This window comes from Salvelinus fontinalis, chromosome 39, assembly GCF_029448725.1.
Source record: "Salvelinus fontinalis isolate EN_2023a chromosome 39, ASM2944872v1, whole genome shotgun sequence".
NCBI classification, from domain to species: domain Eukaryota; kingdom Metazoa; phylum Chordata; class Actinopteri; order Salmoniformes; family Salmonidae; genus Salvelinus; species Salvelinus fontinalis.
Window position 1 is genome coordinate 11,993,979 of NC_074703.1, and position 19,337 is coordinate 12,013,315.

General features: G+C 45.6%; 1 pseudogene and 1 gene segment (V, D, J or C); both read left to right on the forward strand.

The window, feature by feature from the left end:
- Positions 1-2,407: 2,407 nt before the first annotated feature.
- On the forward strand, positions 2,408-2,982 carry LOC129838416 (immunoglobulin kappa variable 4-1-like; annotated as a pseudogene).
- A 670-nt stretch (positions 2,983-3,652) lies between these two features.
- Positions 3,653-4,218, forward strand: LOC129838419 (Ig kappa chain V region K29-213-like). The segment is given in 2 exon segments: positions 3,653-3,728; positions 3,878-4,218. Coding segments are annotated over 2 exon segments (375 nt in total).
- The last annotated feature ends 15,119 nt before the right edge of the window (positions 4,219-19,337 follow it).

Consider the following 19,337-nt stretch of genomic DNA (forward strand, 5'->3'; position numbering starts at 1 on the left):
TAGACACTCTACCATGATGCTGTTAGATTAGTAACCAACACAATACCTCTAACCCATCACTGTATCTTGTATCAGTTAGCAGGATGGCCATCCTTAACTGTGAGGTCACATATTCACTGATACATGTTTGTCTATGAGGACATCTTAGGGCAGCTGCCAATATATTTAAGAACTTTACTCACCCTACAGAGTCATGGACATTACTGTCTGAGATCACAGAACTGTATTATATAATGTTCTCAACACAAGAACTGAGTTTGGTAAGAGGGCGTTTAGCCTTGCTGCCCCATCATATTGAAACACCTTGCAAAAGGACTTAACATTACATCATCTTATTCTGATTGATGATTTAAAATCCCGGATTGGAGGACTGCTGACCACAGACTGCACGTTTTTAAACCTGCTCTTTTAATGTTTTAACTTCCCTTCATTGTTAGGTTTTATGTGGTGTTGTGTCTCATGTGTATACTGTATGGATGCTGCTCTCTTGACCAGGGCTCAATTGAACAATATGTAAATCTCAATGGGAATTTTCATGTTAAATAAAGGATAAATAAATACAATGAAATCTTAATATAAAGAGAACATACTGAGTTTCATGTATTGTAATGATGGTGTGTCTGGTCAGAGACAGAGGAGAGGAGGGAGGAAGCTGAACTCAGTCAGTAACAGAGTAGCAGTCCTGCACAGTGGAGGCCCTCTTCTCTCAGTGTCAGTCCAATAGTCCAGTAGTCCAGCATTCAGTCCACACAGTTCACTGCACTAACACTACTTTGCCTGCAGGGGACAAAACAGGACAAATTAGTATTCCTATTTTCCATAAATATCAATATGTTCCCATACCATATTACCATAACACTATAACACCAATCAACAGACAAAGTCATATATGTTCTTTAGATACATTAATATGAGTTTTTTCTTCAAATTGTCTTTATTATTAATTATGGTTTAGTCTTGCTAAACAACATTGATAGTGATCATATGTTATGGCACTTAAACCAATAATAGCATTGTATTTATAATATTTTTATTTGCTTAATTTATTTACATATTAATAGGACTTCTATGATTATTTGGTGACAATTGTTGGAGCAAGATCATCAGGTTGCAACAGACTCTCAGTTGTAATCTGATGGATCCTTAGTGGTCTAAGTTTACTGAATAATGGTGGATGGGGAGAAGACCAGAAGATTATTTGCATAGTGATGATGCTCTGTATCGACAGCACATGCTTCAGTGGTCTGAGAGTGTTTATATCCCTGTGAGTTGAACACTTCATGACTGAGAGCTGTCCTTCATGACAACAGAACCACAACAACCACAAAACGTCCCTCAGTCAGACTGCACAGTGACTGTACTGCTACAGCTGGGACCTACTGCAGGTACTGAGGGGAGGAGATGATCCAGTACAATGACACAGTGTGTAGTAGAGCTGAACAACAATAGAGTCAAACCAGAGCTATGTCTAGAAGACTTTAGATCATAACTGATCACTAAATGTTTCTGCTGACTATTAACTACATGTTGACTCTGTTGAGTAACTCAAGGAAAACCTTACCCACTAAGACTGCAGTTACTGACCCTGACCACTCGGGGGAGAATTAGAGCAGACAGTGTCTGGTCTAATAACACAGTAATAACAATATGCTCCATTTGTAGATGTCTACAATCAATATATCAGTCCGCATTCAGCACTTCAATCAGACACCATGTCAGGGATTAAATAGTTATCATGTTTCTACATCACACAACATTTATTAATAAAATCTGACTGTCCAGGAAGACTATTTAAGTGAAAAGGCCAGAGGAGGTATTGTATATGGCCAATATACCATGGCCAAAGGCTGAACTTAAGCACGACTCAACGCGGAGTGTCTGTACACAGCCCTTAGCCTGGTATATTTGACATATTTCACAAACCACTGAGGTCCTTTGTTTCTGTTATAATAAATTGGTTACCAAAATAATTAGAGCAGTAAAAATATTTTAAAAAATTCATACCCATGGTATACGGTCTCATAGACCACGGCTGTCAGCCAATCATCGTTCAGGGCTCGAACCCCCCAGTTTATAATTACATATAAGACACTTTGTTTTGAGATAACATAACATGATTATAACCCACTTAAACAATCTAAGATTCTGTCAACTTATAACCTCTCACCTGCCACACCCGGCTAGAACCTTCCAGAACCTTCCCAGCCTATGATTGAGCCCAGATGAGGCTTGTTTACCAATCAAGGCCATGACTGGCTGGACAATCAGCCTCAACCATTAAAATGCTGCTGTTCACACAGATCCCTTCAACTACAGTATCCATGTGGCACCAAAAAGTATGTTTGCATAGTAAGGACACTTTGCATAGACAGCACATGCTTCAGTGGTCTGGTAGTGTTTATATCCCTGTGAGTTTAACACTTCATGACTGAGAGCTGTCCTTCATGACAACAGAGCCCACAACAACCATGACTTTTATCACCATCTTCATCTGGATATTTGCCTTCTGTCTCCAAGGTAAAATATTTGACAGAAAATGACCTGGACCTTAACAATAATATATAAATTCTCATTTCAGTTGATGTTAATATGATTTATTGGAGAAATGTATGAGAGATGGATTGTTAATGATACATACCATCTCTGTTTCAGAGTCCAGAGGCCAGTACACTGTGACTCAGACCCCTGCAGTGGAAACTGTTTCAGTGGGTCATTCAGTCAGTCTCAACTGTAAGTCCAGCAGTGCTGTGTACAGTTACAGCTATAGACACTATCTGGCCTGGTACAAACAGAAACCTGGAGGAGCTCCTAAACTCCTAATATACTTAGCTACAACCCTTCAGTCTGGGACTCCATCTAGATTCAGTGGCAGTGGATCTGGGAGTGACTTCACTCTGACCATCAGTGGAGTCCAGGCTGAAGATGCAGGAGATTACTACTGTCAGTGTAAACCTTGTAAGTGCCTGGGTGTTCATAGAGTGATATAGAGCCGTACAAAAACCTCCCTCAGATGTCACAGTAATTGCACTATTTGGGTGTGATTGCAGATGCTGAGGGGGAAGAGATAGTGACATGGAACACTGACTGAACTAAAATACACTGAGCTAAATATATCAGTGATGCTGACTATGTCAACTTATCCCCCCTCATGTTAAATCATTCCTTAAGTGATAACAACCCTATGGCTGGATTGCAATAGTATTCCTCCCATTTTGCAGTAGCTCATATGTAAACATGTAAAACATTCCGAAGCATTGCAGTGATCACTGTCTGAAGATGTTTCCCCCTGCCAGGCCCCTGAGCACGTATAGGGACGTGATAAGACATGTGACTTTGACCTATGGAGTACATAGATATTTGTTGATTTTATTTTAGGAAAATGTTCACCCCTCTCCCTTTTCTCCATATAAATGAAGTGCAGTAATACACTGTTTGGGGGGGCTGTAGTCTGAAAATAAATAATAATAAAATAATAAATAAATAAATAATAGAAGAAGAAGAAGAAGAAGAACCTCTTCAACAACAGATTTCTAGTAGGACCAAAAAAAGTACATTTGCATAAAGAGGACGCTTTGCATTAGCAGCACATGCTTCACTGCTCTAGGAGTATTTATATCCCTGTGAGTTTAACACTTCATGACTGAGAGCTCTCCTTCATGACAACAGAACCACAACAACCATGACTTGTTTCACCATCTTCATCTGGACACTTGCTCTCTGCTTTCAAGGTTACAATTTTCAGAATCTATTGTTGAAGATTAATTTAAATCTACAGTGTATACATGTACAGTATATCAATGTTAATATTTATATTCAGAACTATTCATTACAACATGTAATATTTCATTTATATAAATGTTTATTTTTTATTTTTCAGAATCCAGAGGACAGTACGTTGTGACTCAGACTCCTACAGTGAAAGCTGTTGTCCCAGGACAGCCAGTCTCTCTGAACTGTAAAACCAGCAGTAATGTTTACAACAATAACTATCTAGCCTGGTACCAACAGAAACCTGGAGGAGCTCCTAAACTCCTTATTTACTATGCTTCAACACTTCAGTCTGGGACTCCATCTAGATTCAGTGGCAGTGGATCTGGGAGTGACTTCACTCTGACCATCAGTGGAGTCCAGGCTGAAGATGCAGGAGATTACTACTGTCAGAGTTACCACAACATCAATAGTAAATATGTGTTCACACAGTGATACAGAGTCGTACAAAAACCTCCCTCAGTCAGACTGCACAGTGACTGTACTGCTACAGCTGGGCCCTACTGCAGGTGCTGAGGGGGAAGAGACAGTGACATGGAACACTGACTGAACTAAAATACACTGAGCTAAATATATCAGTGATGGTGACTATAATGTTAATTTATCCACCTTCATGTGAAATCATTCCTGAACTGACAACACCCATAGGTCCAGACTACATAAATATGCCTTCCCTTTTGCTGTGGCTAACAAACCTTTTATTTAACATTTCAGACAATAAGTTGAATGGACTCTATCTATGTGAAATAATAATGTCTCACACAATTTCAGAATAAATATCCCCGTCCCTGTATTGGGTAGTGAATTTCAAGTTAAGATTGAACAATATTTACTGAGATCATATAACATGATTATAACCCACTAAAACAACCTGAGGTTCTGTCATACAAGAGACAGTGACATGGAACAGTGGTCAGTGAAGTCAACTTAGAATATGTTTAGAAAGCATCATTCTAATCACATGTTCCCCATCATCATCATCATCAATGTAGTGCACCTTCAAAAGTTATTTGAAGTTCTGAAATACCCACAATACCGGTCCAACATGCAAAACAAGATGTAGAGAAGTAAAGAAAAATAAGGTGATGTTACATCAGCATCAGCCCCCCAAGATACAATCCCCATATGAACCTCACAACCAGGTATTGATGTGATCATCTAGCATTATATGAACTATTTTGATGAGCAGGTTCCTGACTGTTACATCCGTGAAGGAGACATGATGCTGGATCTGTGAATGAGACATGCTGCTGGGCTCAAACAGACATACATTATTATCTGTCATTAATTACATGGTGGCATGTCTGTTATGTCTCCCTCCCTGAATCCAACATAAAGGTTAAAACCAGTCACTCCCTCACATCTGGCCCAGTCCAGGGTATTTCAGGCAGTGAAACTGTTCAACTGCTAGACTGGTAGCTGTGGGAGTGAAACTGAGATTTACATAGACTGGGCTGTGTGGTTCTGCTTGTCCCAGAATAGATCAGCACTGTCAAATCTATCTTTATTTAAACTAAGAGGCAAGAAGATATCCACAACTTAATCTCAAAATACTTTTAGCACACATAACTACTGATATTATTCGCTATTATACTGTAACATTTAGCTCTAATACACTAATATTCTACAACTCACAACCTCTCTTTCGCCACCGCCATCCGGCTTGGATTCTCTGTCGACACGACCACGTCTGGTCTGCAGACAAATACCCCATCCGCTGTGCCCTCAACCGGCCTCCGTCTGAGCAGACCCCCTCCGTCTGAGCAGACCACCCCCCCGGGCTACTAACTTTAAACGCCGCGGGCTAGCTTAGTGGAGGCCTCACTGCTCCATCTACGGCTGCCCCCTGGACACTATGATCACTCGGCTACATAGCTGATGCCTGCTTGACTGTCCATTAATTCACGGTACTCCATTCCGTTTATTTGTGTTTTATCTGTCGGCTCTGTGCTTTAACTCAGGATCTGTGTGTAGTTAATCCGACCCTGTCTGCCTGGTCGTCGCCATTTTTACCTGCTGTTGCTGTTAGCTGAATAGCTGCTGTTATCTCACCTGTTGTTTTAGCTAGCTCTCCCAATCAAGACCTGCAATCACTTTATGCCTTATTGTATGTCTCTCTCAAATATCAATATGCCCTGCATACTGTTGTTCAGGCTAGTTATCATTGTTTTGGTTTGCAATGGACCCCGTAGTTCCACTCTCCGTACCTCTGATACCTCCTTTGTCCCACCCCCCACACATGCGGTGACCTCACCCATTGAGACCAGCATGTCCAGAGATACAACCTCTCTTATCATCACCCAGTGCCTGGGCTTACCTCCGCTGTACCCGTGCCCCACCATACCCTGGTCTGCACATTATGCCCAGAATCTATTCTACCACGCCCATAAATCTGCTCCTTTTATTCCTTGTCCCCAACGCTCTAGGCGACCAGTTTTGATAGCCTTTAGCCGCACCCTCATCCTACTACTCCTCTGTTCCTCGGGTGATGTGGAGGTAAACCCAGGCCCTGCATGTCCCCAGTCACCCTCATTTGTTGACTTCTGTGATCAAAAAAGCCTTGGCCTTATGCATGTCAACATCAGAAGCCTCCTCCCTAAGTTTGCCTTACTCACCGCTTTAGCACACTCTGCCAACCCTGATGTCCTTGCCGTTTCCGAATCCTGGCTTAGGAAGGCCACCAAAAATTCTGAGATTTCCATACCCAACTATAACACTTTCCGTCAAGATAGAACTGCCAAAGGGGGAGGAGTTGCAATCTACTGCAGAGATAGCCTGCAAAGTTCTGTCATACATTCCAGGTCTATGCCCAAACAGTTCGAACTTCTAATTTTAAAAATTAATCTCTCCAGAAATAAGTCTCTCACTGTTGCCGCCTGCTACCGACCCCCCTCAGCTCCCAGCTGTGCCCTGGACACCATCTGTGAATTGATTGCTCCCCATCTAGCTTCAGAGTTTGTTCTGTTAGGTGACCTAAACTGGGATATGCTTAACACCCCGGCAGTCCTACAATCTAAGCTTGATGCCCTCAATCTCACTCAAATCATCAAGGAACCCACCAGTTACAACCCTAAATCCGTAAACATGGGCACCCTAATAGACATTATCCTGACCAACTTGCCCTCCAAATACACCTCTGCTGTCTTCAATCAAGATCTCAGCGATCACTGCCTCATTGCCTGTATCCGCCACGGGTACGCGGCCAAACGACCACCCCTCATCACTGTCAAACGCTCCCTAAAACACTTCTGCGAGCAGGCCTTTCTAATCGACCTGGCCCGGGTACCCTGGAAGGATATTGACCTCATCCCGTCAGTTGAGGATGCCTGGTCATTCTTTAAAAGTTACTTCCTCACCATATTAGACAAGCATGCTCCGTTCAGAAAATGCAGAACCAAGAACAGATATAGCCCTTGGTTCACTCCAGACCTGACTGCCCTCGACCAGCACAAAAACATCCTGTGGCGAACTGCAATAGCATCGAAGAGCCCCCGCGATATGCAACTGTTCAGGGAAGTCAGGAACCAATACACGCAGTCAGTCAGGAAAGCAAAGGCCAGCTTTTTCAAGCATAAATTTGCATCCTGTAGCTCTAACTCCAAAAAGTTCTGGGATACTGTAAAGTCCATGGAAAACAAGAGCACCTCCTCCCAGCTGCCCACTTCACTGAGGCTAGGTAACACGGTCACCACTGATAAGTCCGTGATAATCGAAAACTTCAACAAACATTTCTCAATGGCTGGCCATGCCTTCCTCCTGGCGACTCCAACCTTGGCCAACAGCCCCGCCCCCCCCCCCGCTGCTACTCGCCCAAGCCTCCCCAGCTTCTCCTTTACCCATATCCAGATAGCAGATGTTCTGAAAGAGCTGGAAAACCTGGACCCATACAAATCAGCTGGGCTTGACAATCTGGACCCCCTATTTCTGAAACTGTCCGCCGCCATTGTCGCACCCCCTATTACCAGCCTGTTCAACCTCTCCTTCGTATCATCTGAGATCCCCAAGGATTGGAAAGCTGCCGCGGTCATCCCCCTCTTCAAAGGGGGAGACACCCTGAACCCAAACTGTTACAGACCTATATCCATCCTGCCCTGCCTATCTAAGGTCTTCGAAAGCCAAGTCAACAAACAGATCACTGACCATCTCGAATCCCACCGTACCTTCTCCGCTGTGCAATCCGGTTTCCGAGCCGGTCACGGGTGCACCTCAGCCACGCTCAAGGTACTAAACGATGTCATAACCGCCATCGATAAAAGACATTACTGTGCAGCCGTCTTCATCGACCTGGCCAAGGCTTTCGACTCTGTCAATCACCATATTCTTATCGGCAGACTCAGTAGCCTCGGTTTTTCTAATGACTGCCTTGCCTGGTTCACCAACTACTTTGCAGACAGAGTTCAGTGTGTCAAATCGGAGGGCATGTTGTCCGGTCCTCTGGCAGTCTCTATGGGGGTACCACAGGGTTCAATTCTCGGGCCGACTCTTTTCTCTGTATACATCAATGATGTTGCTCTTGCTGCGGGCGATTCCCTGATCCACCTCTACGCAGACGACACCATTCTGTATACTTCCGGCCCTTCCTTGGACACTGTGCTATCTAACCTCCAAACGAGCTTCAATGCCATACAACACTCCTTCCGTGGCCTCCAACTGCTCTTAAACGCTAGTAAAACCAAATGCATGCTTTTCAACCGTTCGCTGCCTGCACCCGCACGCCCGACTAGCATCACCACCCTGGACGGTTCCGACCTAGAATATGTGGACATCTATAAGTACCTAGGTGTCTGGCTAGACTGCAAACTCTCCTTCCAGACTCATATCAAACATCTCCAATCCAAAATCAAATCTAGAGTCGGCTTTCTATTCCGCAACAAAGCCTCCTTCACTCACGCCGCCAAACTTACCCTAGTAAAACTGACTATCCTACCGATCCTCGACTTCGGCGATGTCATCTACAAAATAGCTTCCAATACTCTACTCAGCAAACTGGATGCAGTTTATCACAGTGCCATCCGTTTTGTTACTAAAGCACCTTATACGACCCACCACTGCGACCTGTATGCCCTAGTCGGCTGGCCCTCGCTACATGTTCGTCGTCAGACCCACTGGCTCCAGGTCATCTACAAGGCTATGCTAGGTAAAGTGCCACCTTATCTCAGTTCACTGGTCACGATGGCTACACCCACCCGTAGCACGCGCTCCAGCAGGTATATCTCACTGATCATCCCTAAAGCCAAAACCTCATTTGGACGCCTTTCCTTCCAGTTCTCTGCTGCCTGCGACTGGAACGAATTGCAAAAATCTCTGAAGTTGGAGACTTTTATCTCCCTCAACAACTTTAAAAATCTGCTATCCGAGCAGCTAACCGATCGCTGCAGCTGTACATAGTCCATCTGTAAACTACCCACCCAATTTACCTACCTCACCCCCCATACTGCTTTTATTTATTTACTTTTCTGCTCTTTTGCACACCAGTATCTTTTCTTGCACATGAACATCTTCTGATTTATCACTCCAGTGTTAATCTGCTAAATTGTAATTACTCGATTTATTGCCTACCTCATGCCTTTTGCACACATTGTATATAGATTCTCTTTTTTTTCTACCATGTTATTGACTTGTTTATTGTTTACTCCATGTGTAACTCTGTGTTGTTGTCTGTTCACACTGCTATGCTTTATCTTGGCCAGGTCGCAGTTGCAAATGAGAACTTGTTCTCAACTAGCCTACCTGGTTAAATAAAGGTGAAATAAAAAAATAAAAAAATAAATAAAATTTCCAGAACTAGCATCATGTGGGCACTATAGAACACTACAATGACTTCAAGACACTACAGTGACTTCTCTGGAAGGTGGCTGAATCACTGGTATCGCCATGGACGACCCTTTAGAACTATGAAACACTGAGCTATTAGGAGAGGAGAGGGTCAGTTACTACTACTACTCTATAACATTAGGAGAGGAGAGGGTCAGCTACCACTACTACTCTATAACATTAGGAGAGGAGAGGGTCAGTTACTACTACTACTATATAACATTAGGAGAGGAGAGGATCAGTTACCACTACTACTATATAACATTAGGAGAAGAGAGGGTCGGTTACCACTACTACTCTATAACATTAGGAGAGGAGAGGGTCACGTACCACTACTACTCTATAACATTAGGAGAGGAGGGGGTCAGTTACTACCACTACTCTATAACATTAGGAGAGGGTCAGCTACCACTACTACTCTATAACATTAGGAGAGGAGAGGGTCAGCTCCCACTACTACTCTATAACATTAGGAGAGGGTCAGCTACCACTACTACTCTATAACATTAGGAGAGGAGAGGGTCAGTTACCACTACTACTCTATAACATTAGGAGAGGAGAGGGTCAGCTACCACTACTACTCTATAACATTAGGAGAGGAGAGGGTCAGCTCCCACTACTACTCTATAACATTAGGAGAGGGTCAGCTACCACTACTACTCTATAACATTAGGAGAGGAGAGGGTCAGCTACCACTACTACTCTATAACATTAGGAGAGGAGAGGGTCAGCTACCACTACTACTCTATAACATTAGGAGAGGAGAGGGTCAGCTACCACTACTACTCTATAACATTAGGAGAGGAGAGGGTCAGCTACCACTACTATTCTATAACATTAGGAGAGGAGAGGGTCTGCTACCACTACTACTCTATAACATTAGGAGAGGAGAGGGTCTGCTACCACCACTACTCTATAACATTAGGAGAGGAGAGGGTCAGTTACTACTACTACTACTCTATAACATTAGGAGAGGAGAGGGTCAGCTACCACTACTACTCTATAACATTAGGAGAGGAGAGGGTCAGCTACCACCACTACTCTATAACATTAGGAGAGGAGAGGGTCAGCTACCACTACTACTCTATAACATTAGGAGAGGGTCAGCTACCACTACTACTCTATAACATTAGGAGAGGAGAGGGTCAGTTACTACTACTACTCTATAACATTAGAAGAGGAGAGGGTCAGTTACTACTACTACTCTATAACATTAGGAGAGAAGAGAGTCAGTTACTACTACTACTCTATAACATTAGGAGAGGAGAGGGTCAGCTACCACTACTACTCTATAACATTAGGAGAGGAGAGGGTCAGTTACTACTACTACTCTATTACATTAGGAGAGGAGAGGGTCAGTTACCACTACTACTCTGTAACATTAGAAGAGGAGAGGGTCAGTTACTACCACTACTCTATAACATTGGGAGAGGAGAGGGTCAGTTACTACCACTACTCTATAACATTAGGAGAGGAGGGGGTCAGTTACTACCACTACTCTATAACATTAGGAGAGGAGAGGGTCAGTTACTACTACTACTCTAGAACATTAGGAGAGGAGGGGGTCAGTTACTACAAATACTCTATAACATTAGGAGAGGGTCAGCTACCACTACTACTCTATAACATTAGGAGAGGAGAGGGTCAGCTCCCACTACTACTCTATAACATTAGGAGAGGGTCAGCTACCACTACTACTCTATAACATTAGGAGAGGAGAGGGTCAGTTACCACTACTACTCTATAACATTAGGAGAGGAGAGGGTCAGCTACCACTACTACTCTATAACATTAGGAGAGGAGAGGGTCAGCTCCCACTACTACTCTATAACATTAGGAGAGGGTCAGCTACCACTACTACTCTATAACATTAGGAGAGGAGAGGGTCAGCTACCACTACTACTCTATAACATTAGGAGAGGAGAGGGTCAGCTACCACTACTACTCTATAACATTAGGAGAGGAGAGGGTCAGCTACCACTACTACTCTATAACATTAGGAGAGGAGAGGGTCAGCTACCACTACTATTCTATAACATTAGGAGAGGAGAGGGTCAGTTACTACTACTACTCTATAACATTAGGAGAGGAGAGGGTCAGTTACCACTACTACTCTGTAACATTAGAAGAGGAGAGGGTCAGTTACTACCACTACTCTATAACATTGGGAGAGGAGAGGGTCAGTTACTACCACTACTCTATAACATTAGGAGAGGAGGGGGTCAGTTACTACCACTACTCTATAACATTAGGAGAGGAGAGGGTCAGTTACTACTACTACTCTAGAACATTAGGAGAGGAGGGGGTCAGTTGCTACTACTACTCTATAACATTAGGAGAGGATAGGGTCAGTTACTACTACTACTCTATAACATTAGGAGAGGAGAGGGTCAGTTACTACCACTACTCTATAACATTAGGAGAGGAGGGGGTCAGTTACTACCACTACTCTATAACATTAGGAGAGGGTCAGCTACCACTACTACTCTATAACATTAGGAGAGGAGAGGGTCAGTTACTACTACTACTCTATAACATTAGGAGAGGGTCAGCTACCACTACTACTCTATAACATTAGGAGAGGGTCAGCTACCACTACTACTCTATAACATTAGGAGAGGGTCAGCTACCACTACTACTCTATAACATTAGGAGAGGGTCAGCTACCACTACTACTCTATAACATTAGGAGAGGAGGGGGGTCAGTTACTACTACTACTCTATAACATTAGGAGAGGAAAGGGTCAGTTACCACTACTACTCTTTAACATTAGGAGAGGAGAGGGTCAGTTACTACCACTACTCTATAACATTAGGAGAGGAGAGGGTCAGTTACTATTACTACTCTATAACATTAGGAGAGGAGAGGGTCAGTTACTACTACTACTCTATAACATTAGGAGAGGAGAGGGTCAGTTACCACTACTACTCTATAACATTAGGAGAGGAGGGGGTCAGTTACTACTACTACTCTATAACTTTAGGAGAGGAGAGGGTCAGTTACTACTACTACTCTATAACATTAGGAGAGGAGGGGGTCAGTTACTACTACTACTCTATAACATTAGGAGAGGATAGGGTCAGTTACTACTACTACTCTATAACATTAGGAGAGGAGAGGGTCAGTTACTACCACTACTCTATAACATTAGGAGAGGAGGGGGTCAGTTACTACCACTACTCTATAACATTAGGAGAGGAGAGGGTCAGTTACTACTACTACTCTATAACATTAGGAGAGGAGAGGGTCAGTTACTACCACTACTCTATAACATTAGGAGAGGAGGGGGTCAGTTACTACTACTACTCTATAACATTAGGAGAGGAAAGGGTCAGTTACCACTACTACTCTTTAACATTAGGAGAGGAGAGGGTCAGTTACTACCACTACTCTATAACATTAGGAGAGGAGAGGGTCAGTTACTACTACTACTCTATAACATTAGGAGAGGAGAGGAGAGGGTCAGTTACTACTACTACTCTATAACATTAGGAGAGGAGAGGGTCAGCTACCACTACTACTCTATAACATTAGGAGAGGGTCAGCTACCACTACTACTCTATAACATTAGGAGAGAGTCAGCTACCACTACTACTCTATAACATTAGGAGAGGAGAGGGTCAGCTACCACTACTACTCTATAACATTAGGAGAGGAGAGGGTCAGCTACCACTACTACTCAATAACATTAGGAGAGGAGAGGGTCAGTTACTACTACTACTCTATAAAATTAGGAGAGGAGAGGGTCAGCTACCACTACTACTCTATAACATTAGGAGAGCAGAGGGTCAGCTACCACTACTACTCTATAACATTACGAGAGGGTCAGCTACCACTACTACTCTATAACATTAGGAGAGGAGAGGGTCTGCTACCACTACTACTCTATAACATTAGGAGAGGGTCAGCTACCACTACTACTCTATAACATTAGGAGAGGAGAGGGTCAGCTACCACTACTACTCTATAACATTAGGAGAGGAGAGGGTCTGCTACCACTACTACTCTATAACATTAGGAGAGGAGAGGGTCAGCTACCACTACTACTCTATAACATTACGAGAGGGTCAGCTACCACTACTACTCTATAACATTAGGAGAGGAGAGGGTCTGCTACCACTACTACTCTATAACATTAGGAGAGGAGAGGGTCAGCTACAACTTCTACTCTATAACATTAGGAGAGGAGAGGGTCAGCTACCACTACTACTCTATAACATTAGGAGAGGGTCAGCTACCACTACTACTCTATAACATTAGGAGAGGAGAGGGTCAGCTTGTAACAGTCCTGACCTGTTTTATGTTGTTTTTTATGTTTTTTGGTCAGGGCATGTGTTTTGGGTGGGCAGTCTATGTTATCTGTTTCTATGTTGGTTTTGTTTGCCTGGTATGGCTCTTGATTAGAGGCAGGTGGTTTGCGTTTGCCTCTAATTAAGAGTCATATTTAGGTAGGGCATTCTCACTGTTTGTTGGTGGGTGATTGTCTCCTGTGATGTCTTCGTTGTGTTCGATGTGTTTTCACTTTCGGAGCTGTTTGGCTGTTCGTGTGTTTCGATGTACGTTCCTGTTCGTGAGTTTACGTTTGTCTATGTAAGTTTATGTTCAGGTTGCGTCAACGTCGTTTTGTTATTTTGTAAGTTTTGAAAGTGTTTTGTTTTGTTTAGTCGACGTCGTATTTGTATTAAAGATGGCTTATTTCCCTGACTCCGCATTTTGGTCTGAAGATCCTTCTCTCCTCACCTCATCTGAGGATGAGGAAAGCGACAGCCTTAACAGAATCACCCACCTACAAACAGAGACCAAGCGGTATGGGAATGCTCGACGGAGCAATAAGAACTTCTGGACTTGGGAGGAGATCTTGGACGGTAGAGGACCATGGACTCAACCAGGTGAATATCGCCGCCCTAAAGCTGAGCTGGAGGCAGCGAAGGCAGAGAGGCGGAGATATGAAGAGGCAGCAAGGAGACGTGGCTGGAAGCCCGAAAAGCCATGGGAACAGGTGGAGGCATTGAGGAGAGCAGAGGCTACCTGGGAGAGGAACCGGAGCTATGAGGGAACGCGTCTGGCACGGAAGCCGAAAAAGCCCGTAAATAATTCCCAAAAATTTCTTGGGGGGGGGCTAGGAGATAGTGGGCCAAGGGCAGGTAGGAGACCTGCGCCCACTTCCCAGGCTTACCGTGGAGAGCGGGAGTACGGGCAGGCGCCGTGTTACGCAGTAGAGCGCACGGTGTCTCCTGTACGAGTGCATAGCCCAGTGCGGGTTATTCCACCTCCCCGCACTGGTAGGGCTAGATTGAGTATTGAGCCAGGTGTCATGAGGCCGGCTCAACACGTCTGGTCTCCAGTGCGTCTCCTCGGGCCGGCATACATGGCACCTGCCTTACGCATGGTTTCCCCGGTTCGCCTACATAGCCCGGTGCGGGTTATTCCACCTCCCCGCACTGGTCGGGCAACCGGGAGTATTCAACCAGGTAAGGTTGGGCAGGCTCAATGCTCAAGAGAGCCAGTACGCCTCCACGGTCCGGTATTTCCGGCACTACCTCCCCGCCCCAGCCTAGTACCTACAGTGTCTACACTATGCACTAGGCTACCAGTGCGTATCCTGAGCCCTGTTCCTCCTCCACGCACTCTCCCTGTAGTGCGTGTATCTAGCCCGGTGCCTCCAGTTCCGGCACCACGCACTAAGCTACCAGTGCGTCTCCAGAGCCCTAAACACACTGTATCTTCTCCCCCTACTAATCCTGATGTGCTTGTCCTCAGCCCGGTGTCACCAGTGCCGGTACCACGCATCAGGGATAGAGTAGGCTTTGAGAATACAGTGTGCCCTGTTCCTGCTCCCCGCACTAGTAGGAGGGTGCTTATCCTTAGCCCGGTGCCTCCAGTTCCGGCACCACGCACCAGGTCTACAGTGCGCCGTATCCGGCCAGAGCCATCCGTCTCCCCAGCGCCATCTGAGCCATCCGTCTCCCCAGCGCCATCTGAGCCATCCGTCTCCCCAGCGCCATCTGAGCCATCCGTCTCCCCAGCGCCATCTGAGCCATCCGTCTCCCCAGCGCCATCTGTGTCATCCGTCTGCCAGGAGCCTGCAAAGCCGCCCGTCTGCCATGAGCCTGCAAAGCCGCCCGTCTGCCATGAGCCTACAGAGCCATCCGCCAGACAGGAGCCGCTAGAGCCGTCAGCCAGACAGGAGCCGCTAGAGCCGCCCGCCAGACAGGATCTGCCAGAGCCGCCAACCAGACAGGATCTGCCAGAGCCGCCAACCAGACAGGATCTGCCAGAGCCGCCAACCAGACAGGATCTGCCAGAGCCGCCAACCAGACAGGATCTGCCAGAGCCGCCAACCAGACAGGATCTGCCAGAGCCGCCAGCGAGCCATGAGCAGCCAGAGCCGTCAGAGAGCCATGAGCAGCCAGAGCCGTCAGAGAGCCATGAGCAGCCAGAGCCGTCAGAGAGCCATGAGCGTCGAGAGCCGTCAGCCTGCCATGAGCGTCGAGAGCCGTCAGCCTGCCATGAGCGTCGAGAGCCGTCAGCCTGCCATGAGCGTCGAGAGCCGTCAGCCTGCCATGAGCGTAGAGAGCCGTCAGTCTGCCATGAGTGTCGAGAGCCGTCAGCCTGCATGGACCTGCCAGAGCCGTCCAGCCAGGACCTGCCAGAGCCGTCCAAACAGGACCTGCCAGAGTCCTTCAGCCGGGATCTGCCCCTTGTCCCGGTGTTGCCCCTTGTCCCGGTGCTGCCCCTTGTCCCGGTGCTGCCCCTTGTCCCGGTGCTGCCCCTTGTCCCGGTGCTGCCCCTTGTCCCGGTGCTGCCCCTTGTCCCGGTGCTGCCCCTTGTCCCGGTGCTGCCCCTTGTCCCGGTGCTGCCCCTTGTCCCGGTGCTGCCCCTTATTCCGGTGCTGGTCCTTATCCTGGTGCTGCCCCTTGTTCCGGTGCTGCCCCTTGTCCTGGTGCTACCCCTTGTCCCGGTGCTGCCCAATGTCCCGGTGCTGCCCCTTGTTCCGGTGCTGGCCGTTTATTTAGGGGAGGGTAGTGTTAGGGTGGTCATTAGAAGGGGTAGACAGAAGAGGGGAGTGACTATGGTGGTATGGGGACAGCGTCCTGAGCCGGAACCACCACCGTGGTCAACTGCCCACCCGGACCCTCCCCTGGACTTTGTGCTGGTGCGCCCGGCGTGCGCACCTTGAGGGGGGGGTACTGTAACAGTCCTGACCTGTTTTATGTTGTTTTTTATGTGTTTTGGTCAGGGCATGTGTTTTGGGTGGGCAGTCTATGTTATCTGTTTCTATGTTGGTTTTGTTTGCCTGGTATGGCTCTTGATTAGAGGCAGGTGGTTTGCGTTTGCCTCTAATTAAGAGTCATATTTAGGTAGGGCATTCTCACTGTTTGTTGGTGGGTGATTGTCTCCTGTGATGTCTTCGTTGTGTTCGATGTGTTTTCACTTTCGGAGCTGTTTGGCTGTTCGTGTGTTTCGATGTACGTTCCTGTTCGTGAGTTTACGTTTGTCTATGTAAGTTTATGTTCAGGTTGCGTCAACGTCGTTTTGTTATTTTGTAAGTTTTGAAAGTGTTTTGTTTTGTTTAGTCGACGTCGTATTTGTATTAAAGATGGCTTATTTCCCTGACTCCGCATTTTGGTCTGAAGATCCTTCTCTCCTCACCTCATCTGAGGATGAGGAAAGCGACAGCCTTAACACAGCTACCACTACTACTCTATAACATTAGGAGAGGAGAGGGTCAGCTACCACTACTACTCTATAACATTAGGAGAGGAGAGGGTCAGCTACCACTACTACTCTATAACATTAGGAGAGGAGACGGTCAGTTACCACTACTACTCTATAACATTAGGAGAGGGTCAGCTACCACTACTATTCTATAACATTAGGAGAGGAGAGGGTCAGCTACCACTACTACTCTATAACAGTAGGAGAGGGTCAGCTACCACTACGATTCTATAACATTAGGAGAGGAGGGGGTCAGCTACCACTACTACTCTATAACATTAGGAGTGGAGAGGGTCAGCTACCACTACTACTCTATAACATTAGGAGAGGAGAGGGTCAGCTACCACTACTACTCTATAACATTAGGAGACGAGAGGGTCAGCTACCACTACTACTCTATAACATTAGGAGAGGAGAAGGTCAGCTACCACTACTACTCTATAACATTAGAAGAAGAGAGGGTCTGCTACCACTACTACTCTATAACATTAGGAGAGGAGTTGGTCAGCAACCACTACTACTCTATAACATTAGGAGAGGAGAGGGTCAGTTACTACCACTACTCCATAACATTAGGAGAGGAGAGGGTCAGTTACCACTACTACTCTTTAACATTAGGAGAGGAGAGGGTCAGTTACTACTACTACTCTATAACATTAGGAGAGGAGAGGGTCAGTTACTACTACTACTCTATAACATTAGGAGAGGAGAGGGTCAGCTACCACTACGACTCTATAACATTAGGAGAGGAGAGGGTCAGTTACTACTACTACTCTATAACATTAGGAGAGGAGAGGGTCAGTTACTACTACTACTCTGTAACATTAGAAGAGGAGAGGGTCAGTTACTACCACTACTCTATAACATTGGGAGAGGAGAGGGTCAGTTACTACCACTACTCTATAACATTAGGAGAGGAGGGGGTCAGTTACTACCACTACTCTATAACATTAGGAGAGGAGAGGGTCAGTTACTACTACTACTCTATAACATTAGGAGAGGAGGGGGTCAGTTGCTACTACTACTCTATAACATTAGGAGAGGATAGGGTCAGTTACTACTACTACTCTATAACATTAGGAGAGGAGAGGGTCAGTTACTACCACTACTCTATAACATTAGGAGAGGAGGGGGTCAGTTACTACCACTACTCTATAACATTAGGAGAGGAGAGGGTCAGCTACCACTACTACTCTATAACATTAGGAGAGGAGAGGGTCAGCTACCACTACTACTCTATAACATTAGGAGAGGAGAGGGTCAGCTACCACTACTACTATATAACATTAGGAGAGGAGAGGGTCAGCTACCACTACTACTCTATAACATTAGGAGAGGAGAGGGTCAGCTCCCACTACTACTCTATAACATTAGGAGAGGGTCAGCTACCACTACTACTCTATAACATAAGGAGAGGAGAGGGTCAGTTACCACTACTACTCTATAACATTAGGAGAGGAGATGGTCAGCTACCACTACTACTCTATAACATTAGGAGAGGAGAGGGTCAGCTCCCACTACTACTCTATAACATTAGGAGAGGGTCAGCTACCACTACTACTCTATAACATTAGGAGAGGAGAAGGTCAGCTACCACTACTACTCTATAACATTAGGAGAGGAGAGGGTCAGCTACCACTACTACTCTATAACATTAGGAGAGGAGAGGGTCAATTACCACTACTACTCTATAACATTAGGAGAGGAGAGGGTCAGCTACCACTATTTCTCTATAACATTAGGAGAGGAGAGGGTCAGTTACTACTACTACTCTATAACATTAGGAGAGGGTCAGCTACCACTACTACTCTATAACATTAGGAGAGGGTCAGCTACCACTAATACTCTATAACATTAGGAGAGGAGAGGGTCAGCTACCACTACTACTCTATAACATTAGGAGAGGAGAGGGTCAGCTACCACTACTACTCTATAACATTAGGAGAGGAGAGGGTCAGCTACCACTACTACAATATAACATTAGGAGAGGAGAGGGTCAGCTACCACTACTACTCTATAACATTAGGAGAGGAGA